General features: G+C 47.9%; 1 protein-coding gene across 2 annotated transcripts in view; it reads left to right on the forward strand.

Moving 5' to 3' along the window:
* The window catches only part of LOC122388177 (probable methylmalonate-semialdehyde dehydrogenase [acylating], mitochondrial), a 268,791-nt gene that overhangs the window by 17,319 nt on the left and 229,323 nt on the right, over positions 1–22,149 (forward strand). For both annotated transcript variants that reach the window (XM_043379029.1, XM_043379030.1), the window contains exon 2: positions 7,739–7,870. In XM_043379029.1, coding sequence (XP_043234964.1) covers positions 7,739–7,870 — 132 coding nt within the window. The remainder of the gene's footprint in view (positions 1–7,738; positions 7,871–22,149) is intronic.

Here is a 22,149-nt window from a genome sequence, read left to right on the forward strand (position 1 = left end):
CAAGAAGTGAGTGACTACCAGTGACTGACAAGGTGGTGACTGTGAAGGAAGTGGAGGACCTCATCCTTACAGATCGTCGTGTGACCTTTCAGATGATTGTGCAACAGAAAGGTCTCAATGCTGGAAGCGCCTGAAAATATTATCAGCGAAGAACTACAGACGATAAAGGAGTCAGCCCGCTTAGAAGTTCGTGTGTCTACTTTGTTCAAGAGAAAAACGCGTCTCGGCCTTTCGAACTGAAAACTAGGCCTTTTTTAGGAAATTGAAGACACCTTCGATCATTTGATGACTTGTGACGAATGCTGGATCTATGTGTATGATCCGGAGATAAAAAGATGATCAAGAAGTTTAAGCACGGCACATCTGTCCTTCTTAAAAGGCGAAGATGCAGAAGCCGATATGGAAGGTCAATGCTGTCAGTGATCTGGATCTGGCGTAGGATAGTCATTGCCGACTGTCTTGATGATGGTCGGATAATGATAAGCAAGTACTACTGCACACTTTTGAAGACGTTGTGAGATGGCCTCAAGCAGAATCGCCGCAAAAATCTCAAGAATGATGTTTTATCCGCACTGACAGCGCCCCCGCCCAGTCGTCCTGAGCTGCGATTGAAGAAACAACATGAAGTGGACATTAAATCCTACCGCATCTAAGAAATTCACCTGCCCGGGTATTAACTGACTCTTGATTGTTACGGGAGATGAAGAATCCACAGTATGGCCGGTGACTTAAGAACAGAAATGACGTCATTGATCAGGTGGAGCAGTGATTTACGGGTCAGTGCGAGGGTCCTACAATGACCACCTGAGGCAGCTCAAGAAACGATGCAATAAGTTTGCGGTCGTGTTTGGTGACTTGTAAAGGAGCAATGAACATCATGTAAAAAAATCAAATTTCTATCTCATCTTATTCATGGTGATGATCAGAACTTTTCGATACCCCCTCGTATTTGGAACGGATCGCTCATGTAACCCCGGTAATTGTACGCATCGACTCCGCTATACAGTAGCTGCCTTCGTCCCGCCTCAGTGCGTATCCTAGGAAGCCTGAGTCGCTCGGCGTTACGGGTGTTGTGGCCGTGATCGGTTGCGCTTTCCAGGGAACTGGCAATAGCGGAAGGCTGGCCAGTCTGAGCAATGGCTCGCACGTTACATATTCTGTGGTACAGTACCAAATTTGTCGCGCTGAGCCACTTCAGATCTCTGAGGACATCGGTCACGTGGCTATACCTTCGCCGGCCACTTACAACCCGCGCACAAAAGTTAAGCACTTTTTGCACCCGATGAAGTTCAGTGGTGCCGCATGTACCATAGATCGATATACAATAGCGCAGTGTAGACACAACAAGAGATGTCACAATCGGTCTCAGTGTGGCAGGCGGTAGCACGTGCTTCGCATGGTTGAGCGCTAGAAGCGCCCCCGTGCACTTTGATACCACATGGTTGACATGGTCATGGTACGTAAGATGCTTGTCCATGATAACGCCGATATTTTTAACAGTTTGGGACTCGTGAACGGTAGCACCAGCAAATCTAATGCATACGGGTGGCAGTCCTTTGAGCATCTGGCGTGTACCGAGCACTATCATCTGTGTTTTTGAAGCGTTGACTTTCATATTGTTGGAACAAAACCATGCAAAAATCCGCGACAGAGTGATAAGAGTTTGGAAACGTATTTCTGTATTAATCACTACATGCTGCACAACACCAGCGAACACCCTCCGCGCGCCCACGCGACTCACCGCTCAATCCCCGTCTGCCAAGGTAAGTCTACCCGACCGTATATGTGGCACACTGTGACGTCACTGGTATCCTTCGCGCTCCTTACATCCCCCTATCCTTAAAACAATTGACAGGAGCGCTGGGACCAAGGCCTCGTCTAACATGTTAACTGGGGGGGCCAAACCCCCGCAGTCATCGGCCTGGCCCCCCCAGTCAGGGCAAAAAGTCACTACTGGGGGGGCCGGCAATAGCCAAAAGGCAAACGAATTTTTAGGTCGAGGCGTCAGTGCACATAAAAGCAAATGTGTAAACGAAACATGGATGCAATGTGAGCACATTGATACCTAGCCGATTACTTAGGCCTGTTATCAAGTGTTTATTTTGTTTACCTGACCTTAACCATTTTTTTTCCGCTCAGCAATACGTTACATTTCGTCTTGGCGCCCAACTCCGTGTCTCGGATATTCTTTTTTTATAGATTTAGTCCCAACCTTTTGAATGGAAGGATTCACAAGGACAGAGCCCCCGCTAAGCCGATCTTGTTGCGTTGGCCCTGCCCTCTACCCTCCAATCGCGCAATTCCTGATCTATGGCAGAATTTAGAGCCCAAAGTTTTACGTATGCACATAGCCGCGCACGGCCGGTCCCCTCACTGACTTCGACTGGTTACGGCCTGCCACCAACCGTAACCATACTCGCCAGGAGGCTCATAAACATCAAGCGACTCTGTCGCGCTTCGAACCCGGACTGTTATAACCGGGACGCATGCCCTCACCACGCGGAGTCCAACGCTCTACCGACAAAAAATTCTCCTTTACGTATCAATCTGTTGTTTCTGTCCTCGGGGCGTCAATCTCTTGTTTTTGCCTATCGTCGTCCTCACTATGCGGCGTCCAGCTTCTGGCTGGACGGTCACCGGTGTGCGGCTAGAGTAGCTCCTAGTCGTAATGAAGCAGGATCCCGTGGTGGTCGTACCTACGTAGGCGCAGATTGGTGGTCTGTCGCTGGATTATCTAAAGAAGTCGGCGTGGAGTCCCGGTGGGCAAATGCCAGCCAAATACCAGCCTGTAGGGTCCCAGCGGGCCTCAAATTGCACTACAACACGGGGAAATCTTCATTTTTTGTTTAATCTATAGCCTCTGACAACCTTAAGGTTGTGTCGGAGATCCACGGCGATTACGACTTACGGAGAATCCACCTGAGAAGCCATCAGTCTCCAAGTTGATACGTACGCATTACACTCGTCTGAGGGGGCCCTAGTGGGAAAATACTGTCTCCACTCAGCTTGATCCTTAAAGCCTGGTATGGATCATATAAAGCCAGTGTGGGGTACCATAGAGGCCGGCGTGGGCCCAGAAGCTGGTGTTAGCCCTCAGAACTCGGCAGAGCTCAGAGTCAAGCGCTCAGTCTATGCGTGTGGGCCCCCGACATAAGGCTCGGCATGTAAATTCCTTAGACAAGGCACTGCCACTCAAAAACGCTCAACACCATGGGTCGGATGCCCTATTATTTTTTCCTTTAGTTAAAAAAAATCATGGTGTCAGGGCTGTGATGAAAAACAAGTGGTCTAAATCCGGTGAGAAAACAGGATTTGGGGGTACCTTAGGTTTGGCTCCTTCAGGCTCTGGCCCCCCCAGTGAAAATTCCTTAGACGAGGCCCTGGCTGGGACACATACACTCACATGTAATGCCTATTGCGTGTCACCTTTCGACCAAAGCGACTCGTCTTAGGAAGAAATCCTAGGCTATCATGCTCGTCCTCCGGTTCCTCCATCTTGTCCGGCGCTGAGTGTCCAGCATCTGCTTCGGCCGGATCATTCGTCTCCTCGGCGACACTTCGCTCGTCGACGTCTTCCGCCTCGCTCTCTCCGAAGATCACTTCACCCTCACCAGCGGAGATCGACCCCGGCTCTTCTTCCGTGTCTGGTTCATCTTCAGGGTCACCCGTATAGTCTCCTTTCCAGCCCTTCAGATGTGCCCCATGGACTCTGTACTGCGCGCCTCTCCGTAGGATGATGTAGTCCGGGCGTTCTCTTTTCAGTACCTCATATGGTCCCTCCCAGAGAGGTTGTAGCTTTTGCCTGCGTCGTTGTTTCTTCATCATTACGAAACTTCCTTCAGGGAATCCGTCTCCCCTCGGCTCTTCCGTTCGACCACGCACCCCCTTCTTGATGTTTTCCAGCGCCTCCTTCGTCTTCTTCTGGACGCCCGAGCGCAAGTCCTTGTCGTACTCAGCATACGTCTTCACGACGTCTGGTACAGGAGCACCTTGCACTTCGTGCACTACGGCTCCCGCTGGCGTGCTTCCGTACACCAGCTCATGCGGTGCATACCCCGTACTGGTGTGCACTGATGTGTTGAACGCCGATGCCGCCCATGGCAACATCTCGTCCCACTCCTTCGTCTCCGCGTACAACCGGAGCAGGTCGCACAGGGTCGCGTTGTAGCGCTCCGTCTGGCCATTCCCCTGCGGGTGATACGCAGTCGTGCGCAGCTTGTTTATCTGCAGCAGTTCGCACAGGGACCGCATCAGGTCGCACTCAAAGTTCTTCCCTTGGTCCGTCAGGATCTCTCGACTGTTTGGGAAACGTCTGAACACCTTTGACACCTTCCTTGCGACCGTCCTTGCAGTTACATCCTTCAGCATCAGCAACAGCATCTTATACGCACGGAATCATGCAGAATCATTTGGGGTATTAATGGCATAATATGGTTCTCACAGGGTGATATCAAGAGCTCAGCTTATTAAAGGGACAGTATCACCATTTTGATGAAATTTGACATTGCATAGGCCCCACCTTTCTGGTCCGGGAACTGAAGACCGATCCTCGAAGCTCCACACCGTTATCCCGCTATCGCCGCTCAAAGTACGAAAGGTGTACTACACTTTGAATCGTGCTTCACTATCTTCACTGTTTAAATGTTTGCGCCGTTTTGAATTGACCGCCAGTAATAAAACTTTTACCCTGGTCATTTCGTCAAATTTTATAAAGCCAAAACGTTTTTCGCACTTATTCATCACCGTTAAATTCATTAAATAGTCGTAGGCAATTTCCGCTGTTTCCTTCAGTTCTAGCGGCTCAACAAAGGAATTCCTCCAGCTTGAATCACAATCTCCTTCCAATGTATGACGTTTATCACGTGATTGTCACGTGATATTTTCTCCCATTGTCAATTGTCACGTCCAATTGTCACTCCCTCCAATTGTCACGTGATATTTTTATAGGCAATACCTAAGGCTACCTCTCCCTAAGGACAACTCAATCAGAAGAACGACCGCGTAAGCGTAGCGTCAATAATGTATTATCTGCGCCAGTTCTGTAGTAATTTTGCATGCTTCCAAACTGGCGGCCATGCTTGTATAGTGGTGGTTCGCTCATGAAAATGAATCATGAAAATGAAATGTGGTTGCAATATTTTTCACCGAGTTCGGTCCTCAAACTATGTTTTCTGATTCAGAAAAATAAGAAATGCTAGTAGAAAAAAAAATCAGCTACATACATTGATTTTTTTTTCGATGATACTGTCCCTTTAAGAGAATCAATAATTCATGGAGGACGAGGGAAAATCATGGGAATATGAAGCCGATTGCGATTCCATGAATATACCCCATAGGTATAATGAAGAGATAAAAAGGGAACAATTGGGGTATAGACTTCAATGATCAGGGCATCAGGAGATTCATTTTGGTTTTCAGTGTAGGTACTGCCAATTTTGACGAAGTTAATCAACAAGGACCGGAATCCTACACTGGGGCATTTCACCTGCAGAGGTCGCCGGACCTGAGACCCTTTCACTCAATTTTTTTTCAACGGTGCATGCGCTCGTTTTTCCAATTCCCGCGAAGCTCTTGGTAAGTAAAATCCATCAGAAAGTGTGATCAAATAACGGCTGGTGACCTTCCATGATCTAGCTGGACCTTTTGAGTGACCACCGATGACATGACCACTGACGGCTAGCCATTAGCTGCACCCTGCCCGTTGCATATGGATCAGGTGGTGATGTCATGATTCTGAAATTATATTGCAGTTTTGGCGCACTTGTCAGAGCAGAAGACATTCCCACTTTTCCTCCATGACTATATGATGGTGAAGCCATGAAGCTGACCAGACGTAAGATCGAAAATTTGAAAGTACGAAACGTAAGAATAGTTGGCACTGCTACTCATACCTAAGCAATTCGCAGCTTGTAGGAAACGCCGATTTCATAAGTTCGGTGGTGTCTTCGTTAGCAGCCACGTGAATTTTACGCTCTAAGAAAATACACTCGCCATAGAAGTGGGTGACGTTATTGAAATGAGAGAGCATATTTTAAATCTTTTGAATATATTCAGCATATTTTGTGTGCTTGATGCTTCCGTTTGTTTTGGACTGTATTTTCACACATCCACTGCTGAGTGCTTATATCACTATAAATATCACCTAATGCCGTGAAAAGAAAAACACTCCCTTTATAAGATTGGGCCAGTGTAGTCGCGCCCCGTGAGCTCGGCTTCACCGCTCGGCCGCTACGGGCCGAGGAAATCGGTCCTCGCCTGAGGGCAGGACGGAGGTCATGGAGGGAGCGCGGGGTCAGCCAGGTATCGCCTGGTGCCGAGCGGTTGCCCCTCCTTCCCCTCTCTTCCCCTCCCCGACCCTCCCTACCTCGGTGGCGGATTTCGCCAAGTTACTGATTCGCCTACCGTGAGGGAGCCAAACGAGGGGACATACTTTTTAGACATACCGTACCTACTCTCTCCCGCCGCCACACAACTTTGTAAATGTCATAGTCTGAAAATATTCTCTGGGTTCAAAGCAAGAGGTATTTGTACTTTTCCTAATTGTTTTATAGTGGTAAGGTCATGAATCCGCGTGTCCGACCTCCCGGTATATGCTGCACCGGTCCGTCGCCATGGTGCAGCGGTCCGACCTGTGGGCACACCGGTGGGACGGTAAATGTAACGGGTGTTTTTGTCTTAAACTGAGTTAAAAAATGTTTACGTAAGAATGAGATGGATGTAACATAAGTACCTACTGCGAACTGCGCGGCGCTTCGTGCGTAGATTTTGCCACACACGTAAAAACTTAGCCGATCACCCCCCCCCCCCCGGGAGACGGACACATGTTATGTCCCGCTAGTGTGACTTAAGCCCCTCCCCCTTTTGCTAGCGGCTGCGACCGCTATTGATTTTGTCTTTGTTTTTCTTGTTTCGTTTTCTTTGTTCTTTGTCTTTTTTTCTTTTTTATGCTTTGGCGTTTTTTATTTTGCCTTTTTACTTTAGCGCTGTTTCTCTAGCTTTGTTGTTCTTTTTTCAATGTAATGCGTTAATAACAAATTTTTGGTCCCCTGATGCGCTATCATTTCTACCCACTTTGTGTGATACCAATTAGTGGTGTCATTTTCCAAAAAATGTCTGACCGATACCGACCGAAACCGAAATTTGGGAAAAATTTCCGACCGAATACCGACCGATAACATCCCAAGCCAAAATTTGACCGAAATTTGACCGAAATTCTATTTGCTATTACTCTACACCAAAATTGAATTATTTGGTAAATTCTGATGGAAACTAATGGGAAATGGCATTTCAGTCCAAGTTCAGTCAATTCTTAGCGACTGCAAAATACATTTTGTGGTAGAAGTTACTTACAGTTAAAGACTGGAATTGAGTTTCACAATGGTGTGTATTTGTGGGGCCAACTGAGTCAAAATCAGCCTGCTTGTGGTTGTGGTTGGACAATTGGTGGCTGCTGCCTGCTGAGTGGGATTGCTACTGAAGTTGCCAAAACATGGCATCCCTTGTAGTATTTGGGGGAAATTTTGCAACTTTATCATTAACATCCCAATAACTTTCATTTTAACTAGGCAAAAATGGAATACTTTCTCTTTTTGAAAATGGTTTCACTGACAGGGTGACCGAAAGTGTCCGATTTTTGGGGGGCCTGACCGACCGATTACCGAATCGGTCAGCATATCTTTTCGGTAACCGATTTTTTCGGTAACCGATTGACACCACTAATACCAATGCTGGATTACAGGTGGTCCTGCCTGGTCTTCGACTGGGACAAAGATTTGCTTCAGTGGACACCACCAAATTGTTCATCAACGGAAAGTTTGTGGAGAGCGCCTCTTCAGACTGGATTGACCTACACAATCCTGCCACCAATGAGGTCAGTCTGTCTGTCTGTCTGTCTGTCTGTCTGTCTGTCTGTCTCTGTCTCTTTCTGTCTCTTTCTCTCTGTCTCTGTCTCTGTCTCTGTCTCTGTCTCTATGTCTCTTTCTCTCTCTTTCTCTCTGTCTCTTTCTCTCTGTCTCTTTCTCTCTGTCTCTTTCTCTCTGTCTCTCTTTTTCTCTCTCTCTCTCTCTGTCTCTCTTTTTCTCTCTCTCACCCTCTCTCTCATCTCTCTTACTCTCTCTTCCTCTCTCTCTCTCTCTTTCTCTCTCTCTCTCTCTCGCTCTTTTTCTCATCTCTCTTACTCTCTCTCTCTCTCTCTCTCTCTCTCTCTCTCTCTCTCTTTTTCTCATATCTCTCTCTCTCTCTCTCTCTCTCTTTTTCTCATATCTCTCTCTCTCTCTCTCTCTCTCTCTCTCTCTCTCTCTCTCAGCTTAAAAAATATTAGGAAATTGGAAGTATCAGGTAGGTATTTGCAACTGCCAGCCGACAGTTTCGCTATTGTTCCTCTCCCCTTTTATCTCTACCGCCTGTCTCGAGCCGCCACGCTAACTCGGGGTGTCTGCGTCGTTCCATTACCGCCGACATAAGACACCTTGGGGGGATCCGTGCTATCGTAAGTTATATCGGACGTGGCTGCGAAAGTTCTCTCGGTACTAAAATTCTCGGAAGAAAATCGGAGGGATGAAAAAGAAAGAGCGGCCCATCGGAGCTACGTTGTACGTAAGTTGTTTCGCAGCGTTTAAATGCCAGTTTTACTACGATTTAAATGCCAAGCAGATCAGCTGACCTCGTAGTACCATGTCGATAAGGTCGAATTCCCCATACGTCTATAGTGTAAGAGTGACCCCTATTGCAAATGGGCTGTCAGGGACATCTCCTCCTCTGTAAATTTGGAGGGATCATGTGTCGGCATTCCCACGTTCGTTTCGGAGTCCATCTGTTCCATTTGGAGCCCGTCAGTTGGCGTCAAGAGTTGGCGCAGCGAGCGCCCCGAAGACTGCGTCTACGCACGAGGCTTCGCGATGGAGGAGTATTTTGAACGAAATCGCACTCGCTGCAGAAGAAATAGAGGTAAAAGAAAGAGGAGGCCGCAGTGTGCCGACGACTTTAAACTGTACGCCAACGCCAAGACCAAGGCAATCAGGGGGCGCTCAGATGATCGGGAGGTTTCAATTGATCAGGGACCCACCAGGTGACCAGGGAACCCTCTGATAACCAGGGGCCCTTCCAGTAACCAGGGACTCCTTCAATAACCAGGGACTCCTTTACGTACGTTTCCCTCATCTTGGAAGCTTGCTTCTGTCGTGCCGCTTCATAAGTCTGGTCCCGTGACAGCGCTGTTAATTTTAGACCTATATCAATTTTACCAGTGTTATCGAAAGTATGTGAAAAGGTGGTTTGCAATCAGCTCGCTTCTTATCTTGATACGTCCTCTATTTTATCACTATCTCAGTATGCGTACCGCCGATATCACTCAACGGAGGATGCTCTCACCGATGCTGTCGAGTGGGTGACGCGCCGCGTCGACAAGGGTCACATTGTTGCCATCACGTCGGTGGACCTCAGTCGCGCCTTTGATAGTGTTGACCATGGTATTTTATTGTCCAAGTTGAGCTGGTACGGTGTTGACCCCGGGTGGTTCGCGAGTTACCTCGGTGGCCGGCGGCAGGTGGTGAGAGGCGGCTCCCTATCCCTTCCTATGTCCCATGGCGTTCCGCAGGGCTCCCTGGTCGGCCCAATCCTCTTCAGCATCTTCACAAATGACCTACCTTCCTACCTTCCTCATGGACGGCTCATTTCCTATGCAGACGATACCCAACTCCTCGATTCCGCTCTTCCCACTGACTTACCTGTCCTTAAAAAACAACAGGAAGACACCTTGCTCGCTGTCCAGTCCTATTACACATCCAATTCCTTGAAAATGAATCCTAGTAAGACCACCCTGCTTCTTGTGGGTACTGGCCAGAACCTCAAGAAAACCTCATCCTTTTCCCTTACCATATCCGGTCACACACTACAACCATCCCCTTTTGTGAAGATGCTGGGAGTGACGGTCGACTCAACCCTATCCTGGGAAAAGCACATTTCAAATGTTGTCAAAAAGTGCAATTCCATCCTTCTATGTTTGTATAAAATTCGTCATCATCTTACCCCCGAGACCCGTAAGCTCCTTATCCAGTGCCATGTTTTCCCCCACTTCCTTTACTGCCTCTCCGTCTGGGGCGGGGCCGCTCGCTGTCATTTACATAAGGTGCAGAAGATCCTGAATTTTGGTGCTAGGGTCGTCTCCGGAGCGCGGGTTTCTGAACATATTTCACCGGTGTTGAGAGCCCTCGGCTGGCATGACATTGCTGATCTTGTCAAGCCTCGCTATCAGCTGTGGTAATTCCCGTTTCCTGCCGGTCACTAGTACTTGTACATCATCGGCATACTGAACGACGGTAACGCCTTCATTGACATACAGTCCGAGATCGTTCGAGAAAAGAGTGTACAGGATACAACTCATTGAGCCGCCCTGGTACACACCGATCGAGTTTGGTCTGGTTACCGACTTTATGACTGTGCTGCCGATTCCTCGAATCATGACTTGTTGGGTGTGTCCTGTTAGGTAGTTACTGAACCAGTCAGTGTCAATTCCGTATGTTTGTAGTTTGTTCAGTAGAGTTTCATGAGGTACCACGTCGAAGCACTTTGATTGGTCAAGCAGGGCTAGAATGGATATTTCTCCCTTATCCATGGCCGTCAGGGCGTTGTCGGTTATCACGCCGAGTGCCGTCTCTGTTGAGTGCAGCCTGCGATAGCCATGCTGATGAGGCGATAGAAGGTGGTTCGTCTCAAGATATCCAGTTAGCTGTTGCTGGACTATCTTTTCGACAAGCTTCATAATCGCTGGCAGTATTGATATCGGGCGGGTGTCAGCGGGGGTTCTGGCTATTTTCCCTTTCGGTATCGGTATGACCAGAGCGTGTTTCCATGATGCTGGTACTTGACCTGTATGGAGGCTGGAGTTGACCACATCGAGCAGGACATCTGCAACGCCTGACGAGAATCGCTGTAGCATGTCGATGCTTATTCCATCGTTGCCGGTGGATGATGACGTCTTCATCGAGAGCAATGTTCCGAGCAGAGTGTCAAGGTCAATAGGCTGAGCTTTGAACGTGCTGGTAGTTACCGTGGGAAGTCTCGTTTCAACTTCTGCATTGGGCAGAGGTACGCTCGCTGCTGTGGCAGGGGCCGACATTCACATAGTACGTGTTTAGCGCGTCAGTCATACTACGTCATACTACTGTACGACAGTGGTTGCGAGTTCACTACAGACTCTGCTTCTGCAAAGAAGGTTCTGAGAAGTTCATCATCCAGGGCTGCTCCGTGATCTTGAAGAATGCTGTTCAGCACAGCCCTGACAGATCTTATAGCCCTCTCCTAGAAACCACCCATGTGGCTTGACTGAGGAACATTAAACTTGAAATCAACAAAATCACTGCCATCTTTCAGAAGTTCATTCTTGATCTTCTTCATGTCCATCTCCTTCTGAGCGGATTCCAACATCTTCTTTCCTCCGATAAAGTTCGTGCCCTGGTCACAAAAGAGCTTCAGAATAGGGCCTCTTCTGCACACAAAGCGCCTGTATGAATTCAGGAAAGCGTCCGCCGTTAGGGCATTCGCAGTCTCTAAATGTACGGCTCTGGAGCTCAAACATGTAAAAATAACGCCCCAGCGCTTGACGTCACTTCGGCGTTCCCTCACGAAAAACGGCCCGAAGTAATCCACACCGCAGAATGTGAAGGGCTCAGCCTCCTTCAAGCGCTCCTCAGGTAAGTCGGACATTTTCTGACCACCGCAGCTGCCTCTCAGTCGCTTGCAGTGCACACAGTGTAGGATACATCTCGAAACAGCTGCTCTTCCTCTAACGATCCAGTAACCAGCCAGCCGGATCTCGCCCAGGGTCGACTCGCGTCCGCAGTGATGCATCCTCTTGTGAAAATGTCTAACCAGTAACTCTGTGACGTGTCCCTTTTTCGGCAGTACAACAGGATGTGCGACATGTTGGTCCACACCAGCTCGTCGAAGCCGCCCTCCAACCCGAATCAGTCCATCATGGTCCATGAAAGGGTCGAGTTTCTTCAAGGTGCTGTCAGATACACCCCTCTTTCGCTCTTCATTCCTCGGTATGCGAAGCTGCGAAATCTCCTTAGAGAATTCCTGTTCTTGGACTGCCTTTAGGATGGTCATTTCTGCACGCTGTAAGTCCACGACTCTGACTCCTCCCTCGGCACAATCATCTCTGCGCACGCGGCGCAACAATATTTCCTTGTATTTCAGGCAGTTTGCCACTGCACGTCGCGCGCGAAACCAATCTGAGAATCGCTCTAGCCTTTCCAAAAGGCTTGGGTACTCACTTGCGCTTGCAGTAGCAGTTGTGGCAAACACCATCTTCTTCTTTTTCACTTCCGGATTATCGTCGGTGATCTCTGCTTCCACATCTGCAGGCATTTCCTCGTGTCCTGACAAGAATGATGGACCGTGCCACCAAATCGGACTTTCCTTCACTTCAAGGGCCGATGCATCTCGAGAGACCAAGTCTGCCGGGTTGCTGGACGAGTCGATGTACCTCCACTGGGTGCAGGACGTATGGTCCAGAATGCACTGAACACGATTTGCCACATACACGTGGAACCTCTTACTCTTGTTTCGAATGTACCCTAGCACGACCTTACTGTCGCACCAAAACACCTCGTCCAAGCTGGCGATGTCGAGCTCCTTCCTCAGGAAGCAGCTTGCCTTTACGGACAGCACTGCCGCCGCCAGCTCAAGCCTTGGGATTGTGACTGTTCGCTTCGGAGTGACCTTCGCCTTGCTCATCGCAAGCTGGGTCCACCATCGGCCATCCTCGCTGATGCCGCGAAGATAGCTACACTGCCCGTAGCCGTGGGTGCTTGCATCTGAAAAGTGGTGTAGCTCGAACAGCTTAATCTTGGAAACTCCCGGGAAGCAGAACCTGGGAATGGTGATACCTCACACGACTTCCAGTTCATCTTTCCACGTCTCCCACCTTTCCTTCAATGCATCTGGCACAGGGTCATCCCATTCCAAGCCATCACAGCATAACTCCTTCAGGATGTTCTTCCCCCTGAGAACAAATGGTGAAATCAGTCCGAGCGGATCGTATAAGGCACTGGTCATGGACAGAATTCCTCTCCTGGTGCTAGTTCTGTTGGGAATCTCAACTTCGAACATCAGTAGATCGTCCTCTATGTTCCACTTGATGCCGAGAGCTTTCTCCACAGGTGGTTGATCTCCTGGGACTTCTGGAGACTGCAGGTTCTTCGACAACTGATCACACGGGATCTTCTTCACAACTTCAGGGCAGTTTGACACAAATTTGCAAAGCTTGAATCCCCCATCTTTGCATAGGTTGACGCTGCTCTGCACCAAACTTATGGCATCTTCTGCATCATCACAGGAAGCTAATCCGTCATCGACATAAAAGTCGTTTCTGACGAAATCAGCCGCTTGACTGCCGTGCGCTTCCTCGCCTACGTCGGCGGCCTTGTTGAGGGCGTACATCGCGCGCGCAGGAGACGAAGATGCCCCGAATAGATGGGTCGTCATCCGGAACTCATTTGGTTCTGAGTCTAGTTGTGCGTCTTTCCACCAAAGAAACCTAAGGAGGTTCCTGTCTCTGCTTTCCACCTTCACCTGATTGAACATTCCTTCAATGTCACAGCTTACACCAACTGATTTCTTTCTAAAGCGTGTGAGCACACCTACCAGATTGTTCGCTTGATCCGGTCCTTGAAGTAGTCGGCTGTTCAAGGAGGTGCCTTCGAACTCTGCACTACAGTCGAACACGATCCTGGTTTTGTTATTCTTGTGGTGATATATACCATGGTGAGGCAAATACCAAACTTTGCCATCGTCCACTGCAAGTTCTTCCTCAGGCACCGCTTCAGCATACCCTTGATCCAACATGTTTTTCATGAAGGCCTCGTAGTCGTCACGAACCTTCTCGTTCTGCTTCAACTTTTTCTTCAATCCAACTAGACGCTGGGTTACCATCTTCTTGTTGTTGGGAAGCTTTTCGTCAGTGTTCTTGAGCGGAAGAGGCGCTTCGAAGTGTCCATCTGGTCGTAGGTGCATGCCTTCTTCCATAATGCGCAGGAACTGCAGGTCTTCTTGAGACACCTTTCTTTGGCCAGATGAGTCATCGAAGTCTGACCCAAACACCTCCGCTAACTGCTGCTGCGGACTGGCTTCCTTTGCTACAGTTCTGAAAGCAAAATAACACGCTTTCTTCTCCTGTCCCATGGACACGTAGAAGCACTCGGATCCCTCACATCTGTCAGACATACTCCCGACCACGGTCCATCCTAAGTCAGTCTGCACAGCCCATGGGTCTGCATCGGTATGGCGTCACGAGTGTAGGTTGTTGGCAACTGAAGTTGTGTGCTGCCATCCATAGACTGGACTACCAAATTCTTGACAGCCTTGCTTGCTATCACAGCCTCTCCAGCTACTGTTGATAGCTTCAGTGACACATCTTCACAGTCTCCCATTATCTTGTGCAACACTGGCTCTGTGATGAAGCATGAATCTGACTGGGCATCTAACACTGCATACACCACAGTCTTCTTGTCCGGGTCTTCATTCTTACACAGCTCCACAGGCACGACCATGCTGTGAGAGCAAGATATGCGCTCACTCATTGATGCTTGCATGGTTGTTGCACTTGTCTGAGGCTGCTTTACATCTGTGTTGCTGACCAAGTTGTCATTGTGCAACAAAGTGGGGTGCGAGCGTCCACACTTGTCACACCGTTCTCTTCTTCGGCACGCCCGCCACAGATGTCCTTTGCGCAGGCACCCTCTACAGAGGTGCAGCTTGTGTACCATTTCCTGCCTTTCTGTCAAGTTCATTTTGGCGAATCTGTTGCAGTTTCGCACTGTGTGCTTCACAGCATCACCACCTCTTGATCCGGTTTGGACACACACTGGGCAATCACCTTTTGACCCTTCAGGCCGGCTTGTGGTGGTCTGCATCGCTCTTGCTTCTTTCCTGGGATAGTCTCTGCTCTTGTCCTCTTGCGGATTGACTTGTACTGGCCCACAAGCAACCCTGGCTTCTTTGACTACAAATTTCACAAACTCCTTGAACTGTGGGTATCCTTGACCGTCCTTTTCATACAGCCATTCGTCAACAACCCTTCTCCAGCGATCGATCAGGGGTTTTGGGAGCTTCTGTAACATGATGTTATTCTCATGGTAGTCATCCAAAACCTGCAGGTTTCCCATGTCATCATATGCTGCTCTGCAGTGTTCCAAGAAGTCTGCATAGGCTCTTAGCCCTCTGCTGTCACCAGGCTTGATCACCGGCCATGCCCAGGGGTGTCGTTTTCCGAAAATGATTGGTAGGGCCCAAAGGCGGTGGCCGGCCATATATGACGGGGCTGACAAGGTAGGGTACCTCCGAATCTGTTTTTCTCATCGGATTTCGGCCACTTATTTTTTCGCCCTGGTCATTGACAAGACAAACCAAAATCTTTAAAAAAAATATGGAAGTCTAGGTCCACACCGAGCCCATGCACAAAACGTGCAGCTATATAGGCAATAGTGTCGGAGGAATGCACGCCATTCTGAAAGAGCCCACGCCGACTTAAAAGGACGGCTGTGCTGAAAGGGACCAGGAACAGCTTTGAGGGCCCAAGCCAACTAAAAAAGACGGCTGCGGGGCCAGGAACGGCTTTGAAGACCCACGCCAATTGAAGGGTTCGACGACCAACGAGGTCTCGAAACACCATGATAGTTAGAAAGACCTGCTTGCCAAAATAAAAGGATGGCAGTACGATGGGCGTTCAGAAAGTTACGGGCCCGACCATGAAGGAGTAGAGAGATACAGCATCGACTCATCAGACCAAAAAGTTCATTTATTCAAATAACCACCGTTAAGACAAACACATTTCGCGCAGCGCTTCGCGAGAGCCCTCAAGGTATCCATAACCAAGTAGTTTTTGGACCCATCCTGCACGTCCAAGATGGCTGATTTCGTCTCCCTGCTGTCAGCGAAGTTGCCACTGCTAATTTCCTTATGTTGTGGAAGAGGTGGTAACCAGAGTGTGCAAGCTTCTAAGAAAAAAGCGGATGCGACAACAACTCGAAGCCATAGCTCACCGCTTCACTGATCGTCACCCCGCCCATTTATACGCAAGTGCGTGGTCGTGGATCAGGTGCACACTTTATGTCAGCTTCCCTATAGCCTCTCCTCGATGTTTATCGAATGGACGCACATCATCAATTGTGCGCCCCTGTTTTAGAAAGTTGACGAGCAGAGCCCCGTCAGCATCCCAAAATGCAACCACTATCACCTTGCCAACTAAATTCACCTTGTTGCACTCATTTGGTGGCTGTTACTCGGTGTGCTCCCACTTGCGCAACTCGGTCACGCCCTTAGGGTCAACGTGACACCCATAGTTCCTTTACGGTAACAAGATGTTCAAAGTGACATCTTCTAGAATCTAGATCTTCGATAAAGGGGCCAGAAATTTCGCGCTGAGCCTCCTTTCGAGCTTACCTTTTCTCTGCAGAGTCAGCAAAGGGGGATACATCTTGCAGAGATCTTAAACATACTAAGACGCTGATGAATTGCTTTGAGGAATCCGATGCTTCTGCACTGCGTGCATGCTTCGAGACAAAAAAACATTTGCCATTTTCAGCAAAAAGTGCCCATTTTTCATATTTCTTGAGTCATAGATAACATGATAGATTCATGTTATCTATGCTCGATTCAATGCTGTTGATGGCTGGCCACTGCGGGGGTCAACTTCAATGATCTGTTGATCAAAATTTGGTAGGATACCCACTATTTGACGCTGCTGTAAGAAAGTGAAACCTTGACATGTGTTGTCAGCTGTCACTAACTTGTCGTGAATAACGCTTGGTGCCTTTTCTACAGTACCTACTATGAACCGAATCACTGCTCTCTTCTGGGTGTCGCCCATCCTATCCGAAATGGCAAACTATGTTATGATTAATTAGCAGCCCGAATCAATCACAGGGCAGACTTAATGGATACGTAAGTGGACATCCCAATAACACATCATTTAATCCGCGCCGGGCCGGGGGGTGTTTGAACACCCCCCCCCGTGGTTTTTCGCAGATATCTCAAAAACGGCAGCGCTCCGCGCGCTCCGCGCCGCCACACCTGTTCGAGCATCTTTCCCGCACTTGAAGTGAAAATTTCAGACCAAGGTCGCCTTAGGTCAGGTCACCAGGTCACGCCAAGTGACCTCACCTCAGAAAAAATAAGAATGCTCGTCATAGCTACACTGATTGATCGATTGCCTTGAAGTTGAAACTTTCAGCGATTGATAAGAGCAACATTATCTATAAAATGTATATCTCGGAATTTTGATATCGGTGACTTAAGGTCAGGTCAATTATTATACCTAAGTCAATGGGAGAAAATTGAAAAGCGTCTGTTTTGCACGAACGCTAATCTAGACACTCTCAAACATCGAGATGTAGGTAAAATTGACAAACTGAACCGGAAAATGGCAACTGTGACCCCTCGCTATGTCCCCAAGGTCATCTCAGGTCACAAACAGAATCTAACAGTTTTTCGCTAATAACTTCTGGTAGAGACGTGCTAGAGCGCTGAAAACGCCTTACATGTCTTCAGATCGACGTTGCGGATCGACTGATATGCAACATGACCTTTTCCAGTCAGGTCATGACCTTGACCTGAGGTCAAATTTTCAAATTGATCTTTCAAGGTCAGATTATAGTTCATTCGACGCGTCTCGACAAGAGGAACACGATGCTGGCAAAAGTAATGTCATGGCTCTTTTGAGTCAAAAGTATTGCCGAAAAAAACGCTTTTCGTAAAAACGGCTATTTTTGGAGTTTTTGCCCTCTGGAGGCTAAACCGTGGACCTGAGGTCAAATCTGAGAACATTACTCAGAAAAGTCTGTAAAAGGGCTATCGAATGCGGTTTTCTGCGGCGTTGTAGCTCTAACGGTTCCCGAGATAGCCGTCGGCAGTTTCCAAAATGTTGAAATAGTCAACATTTTACCTTTGGTGACCTCTGGTGACCTAACCTTTGACCTGACCCAAAAAATGACTGAAGTGTTTTCGTCCTTATTTTAGACGTTCTTTCGATTGCCGCTTACCGCGTGTCGCTACGTGGCCCAGGAGCCGAGTTAGAAGGGGGGATGTTCAGACACCCCCCCCCCCTGGCCCGGCGCGGAATCTCGGAGCACCGGCCCGGCGCGGGTTAACACACCGCCTTGCAGGCCGAAATTCCAACTCCTTCATTGTTCGGCCCGAAAGTTTTTTGAACGCCCCTCGTAGATTATGAGCTTGAGTTTTCAGGATCTGATGCGGAAATGACCTGGCGTTGGGCCCTCGGGAATCAGGCTGCATCACCCACTCAAATCAACATAGGTACAGTCCACAGCAGAAGTAATGTGGGGTTTCAGTCATGGGTATGTTCTGCTTCTGAAGCTTAGGAACGATTAGCCAGACTACAGTGAAGCTTTGAATGTAGCTTATATGTATCGTCACCCTTGCAGCTGCAACTTTAGCTATTGACATCTTCTTTTCGATCACTCCGCATTAAACAATCGCCAGTCAAAGACAACCGTTGAGATTGGTAAAACCCTACATTACTTTAGCGGTGGACTGTACCTATGGCCTATTCTGGAGCATCGCGGCACCTTCCGAAGTCGGGGTAGGGCCTCCAGCGGCTAGTGTGGAGACGGATCGGGTCTATTCATATTAGGGGCGGTCGCGTGGTATGCGGCACTCAGAGGCAGTCATGGACCTCTATAACCAATTGCTTTTTCGAGCCTCTTAGAATCCACCAAGGACTGGAGTCCAACGGCACCTCATTGTCAGCTACATGCACCTACTGTGGCTAGAACCTTATATGTCTACATAAGTGCTTATTTGATTGTCTGTTTATTTTGATTTTTTATCAACTGATAAGTGACAAAAGTTTGGTAGGGCTCAACGAACATTGGTAGGGCCCAAATAAACATTGGCAGGGCTCGGGCCCTACCAGGCCTATGCAAAACGACGCCCCTGGCCATGCCCTTATCTTGCTTTTGTAGTGGGAGGCTATTGTAAACTGGTTCCCATACCTGTTCTGTAACTTGGCCTTGGCTTTGGTATAAGCATCATCACTTTGCAGACTCGGAAAACCACGGATTGAGTCCCCTGCTTCCCCAGCAGTGAACCTGCTCAAAAAGTAAAGGCGCTCTACTGGAGAAGATGTTTTGTTCTCAATGTGAGTTTCAAACGATTTAATCCACAGCGGAAACTGATTAACATCTCCTTTAAATATCTCAGGCTCCATGGAAGGCAAACTATTTTGTTGTACCTGGTTTGTCAGTGCATCCACCAACCCACAAAGTGCAGCTTGAGTTCTGCCTTCCGGAACATGTGCTTGGGTGCCACCACCTGTAGCTAGACTTGTCTCGGTTTCATCATCTTGAGCTTCTCGTCTCCTGTTGACTTCAGCTTCTTGTCTCCCATTCACCTCAGCTTTTTGTCTCCCATTCACCTTGGCTTCTTGTCTGGCTTTCACCTTGGCTTCTTGTCTCCCATTCACCTCAGCTTCTTGTCTCCCATTCACCTCAGCTTCTTGTCTCCCATTCACCTCAGCTTCTTGTCTCCCATTCACCTCAGCTTCTTGTAGAACTTCTTCTCCCTTCTGGGCGCTGCTTGCAGTCACGTGACTCATATCACCAGCAAACTCATCCAGAACCTTGATTCTAGCTTCATTCATCGACTGCTCGGCTTTCAGCTCCAATTCTTCTTCCTTCAATTTGAGCTCATTTTCTTCCATTTGTAGCTCCATTTTTCTTCTTCTGATTTCATGTCTTTCTTTCATCACAGCGGCCTTAGCTGCCAACTCAGATTTCTTTTGCAGCTCCTTGATCCTCATTGAACTGGCACGTGAAGCCCTGGTTGAACCACTTGCAGATGAGCTTGCCTTGCCTACATTTGATGCACTGTCTTGAGGCTTCACTTCATCTGCTGGATCACCCTCGTCAGCATGGTCTTTATCTGCTTGCAGTTGTTGCCTTCGCTTTGCTTTCTCCCTTATCTCTTCCTGGTATGCAGCCCCCTTTTCAGTTGGCTTCAGTACTCTGCCTGATGATGACTTAGCAAGCTGCTCACCTTCCTTATCCATTTTGTGTTCCAAATGCAAAGCTTGTTTCAAAGTTCAACAATCAATGCAATGTGTAAGTTAGAACAGAAAGTAATCAACTATGCACTACAGGGTGGGTTTGTGCAGACCTCTACAAAGGCCTAGCACATCACTACAGCTAATCCGAACCTCTACAAAGGCCCAGAACATCAAATGCCACCCAGATCAGAGTAAAGTGAACAAGCTCAAACTAGTTAATTTCCTGAATCATGAGACAAGTATCAAAATAAAATATAAGCTACAGATAGGAACACACTTTGAAAATGCAAGTCGCAGAGTCAATCATGGCTATTCAGTCAACGAAGCAGCTCTCCGTGGCTCTCATGATGCCAAAAATAGCACAATCTACTGATCAGGAATCCTAGGAGTCATCTACCATTGACAGAGGAATATCTACAACCAGCAACTGTTGGGCAACAAACTTGTTGCTGTCATACAGACTTATTACTGTAACGGCTAAACCGTCAGGAAAACAAAATGGAAAATAAAAAAGGGAAATTAAAAAGGAATGGCACATTTATTGCAGTCCATAGCGGTTCAGTTCAGATGCCGTCGTTGAAGAGTACGTAATAACTGAAACAACACAAAAAACAACTTAATACAAACATTAGTTCTTAACCCACTTGCAGTATTTTAGGTGCCACAATTGCCTCACTTTCAACAAATCATTCACCACGCGAAATACCTAGCAGTGTAAGGTTCATTCTCAATCAAAATAAATCAACTTACGTCTGTTTAACAGCGTGTGGCTTTATAAAGAAATAACAGTGACAGTTTCACTTCATTTAGGCAATTCATTTGCTTGGGCCACGTGCTCAACTGCAAGCACCGCCATTTGCCCCCGACACCCTCGTGTTTGCCCGTTCAAGGTCACCAAGGTCGCGTGAATAACATTAAAGGCCGCGTCACACGTGGCCGCGGCCACACCTATATAAGAGCATTCAAGATCACCTGAGGTCATCAACGCTAATTAACAAGGTCGTGTCCTTAACCCGCGCCCTGGTGGGGTCTGTTTATAACGCGATCTGGTGGGGGGTGCTATTTTTTGCCCCCCCCCCCCTCGTATCTCCGAAACTACTGGACGGATCCGCAAAATTCAAACGGTGTTCGAAAGGCCTGTCAAATTTGTCGAAGGAAACCAAATTTCATTGACCTAGGGGTCACCGATGACGTCACAGGTCAGGTCAAAGATGAAATGTTTCACCGTTCACGGGTCTTCTAGGGAATGCGCTATAACACCGAGGAAAACGGATTTTGTCGAGAATCAGCGATAGGTCGTCAGTTGCCTAGTAGATATGTTGCTATTAGAGGTCACTGACAATACCAGGTCAGGTCACAGGTCAGATCACCAAGGGTCACAGGTCAGGTCACATGAGCCCAACTTTACTAAGGTTGTGTGATGCATGTTTTATGGCCAATTTTTCATTTCCAACTCAATGGTGTTGGTTATAAGACTATCAGGTACGGCTTAGGTCACTTTCTGGTGAACTTCAGGTCAAGGTTCAGGTTCAACTTCAGGTCTAAATTCTGCCATAGAATCGGAATTGCGCGATCGGAGGGTAGAGGGCAGGGTCATCGCAACAAGCTTCGCTTAGCGGTGGCTCTGTCCTCGTGAATCCTTCCCATCAAAAGGTTCGGACTAAATTTATAAAAAAAGGTCAGGTCAAGGTCAGGCCAAAAAAGGTCAAATTTTAAAGTTGATAGTTTTGCATAAAATGGTATTGATTCGATGCAGCTCGTCACGGGGAGTCTAATGGTGGTCTTTGTTTTGCGCTACGGGGTCAAGAATTGCTAACAATTGAGTTTGAAAATTTGACGTCATCAATTTTGAACAGTTTTTTTTCGCTATAACTTCGCCAAAAAGAGTTATCAATCTCAAATTTGGTATGTGGATGGAAGGCGGTAAGGACTATCACATATATTCCGGTTTTTGCGAAATTCAAAAAACTTTTTGGATTTTTCGATTATTATATCAAAAAATATATTTTTTGATTTTTTGGGGTCAAAATCCAAAAATTTCAAAAATCCGAGATAGCAGTTTTGTAGTCCTCTTGATTCCGCGC

The sequence above is a fragment of the Amphibalanus amphitrite genome, unplaced genomic scaffold, assembly GCF_019059575.1.
Source record: "Amphibalanus amphitrite isolate SeventyFive unplaced genomic scaffold, NRLGWU_Aamphi_draft 000312F_arrow, whole genome shotgun sequence".
In the NCBI taxonomy this organism is placed as follows: domain Eukaryota; kingdom Metazoa; phylum Arthropoda; class Thecostraca; order Balanomorpha; family Balanidae; genus Amphibalanus; species Amphibalanus amphitrite.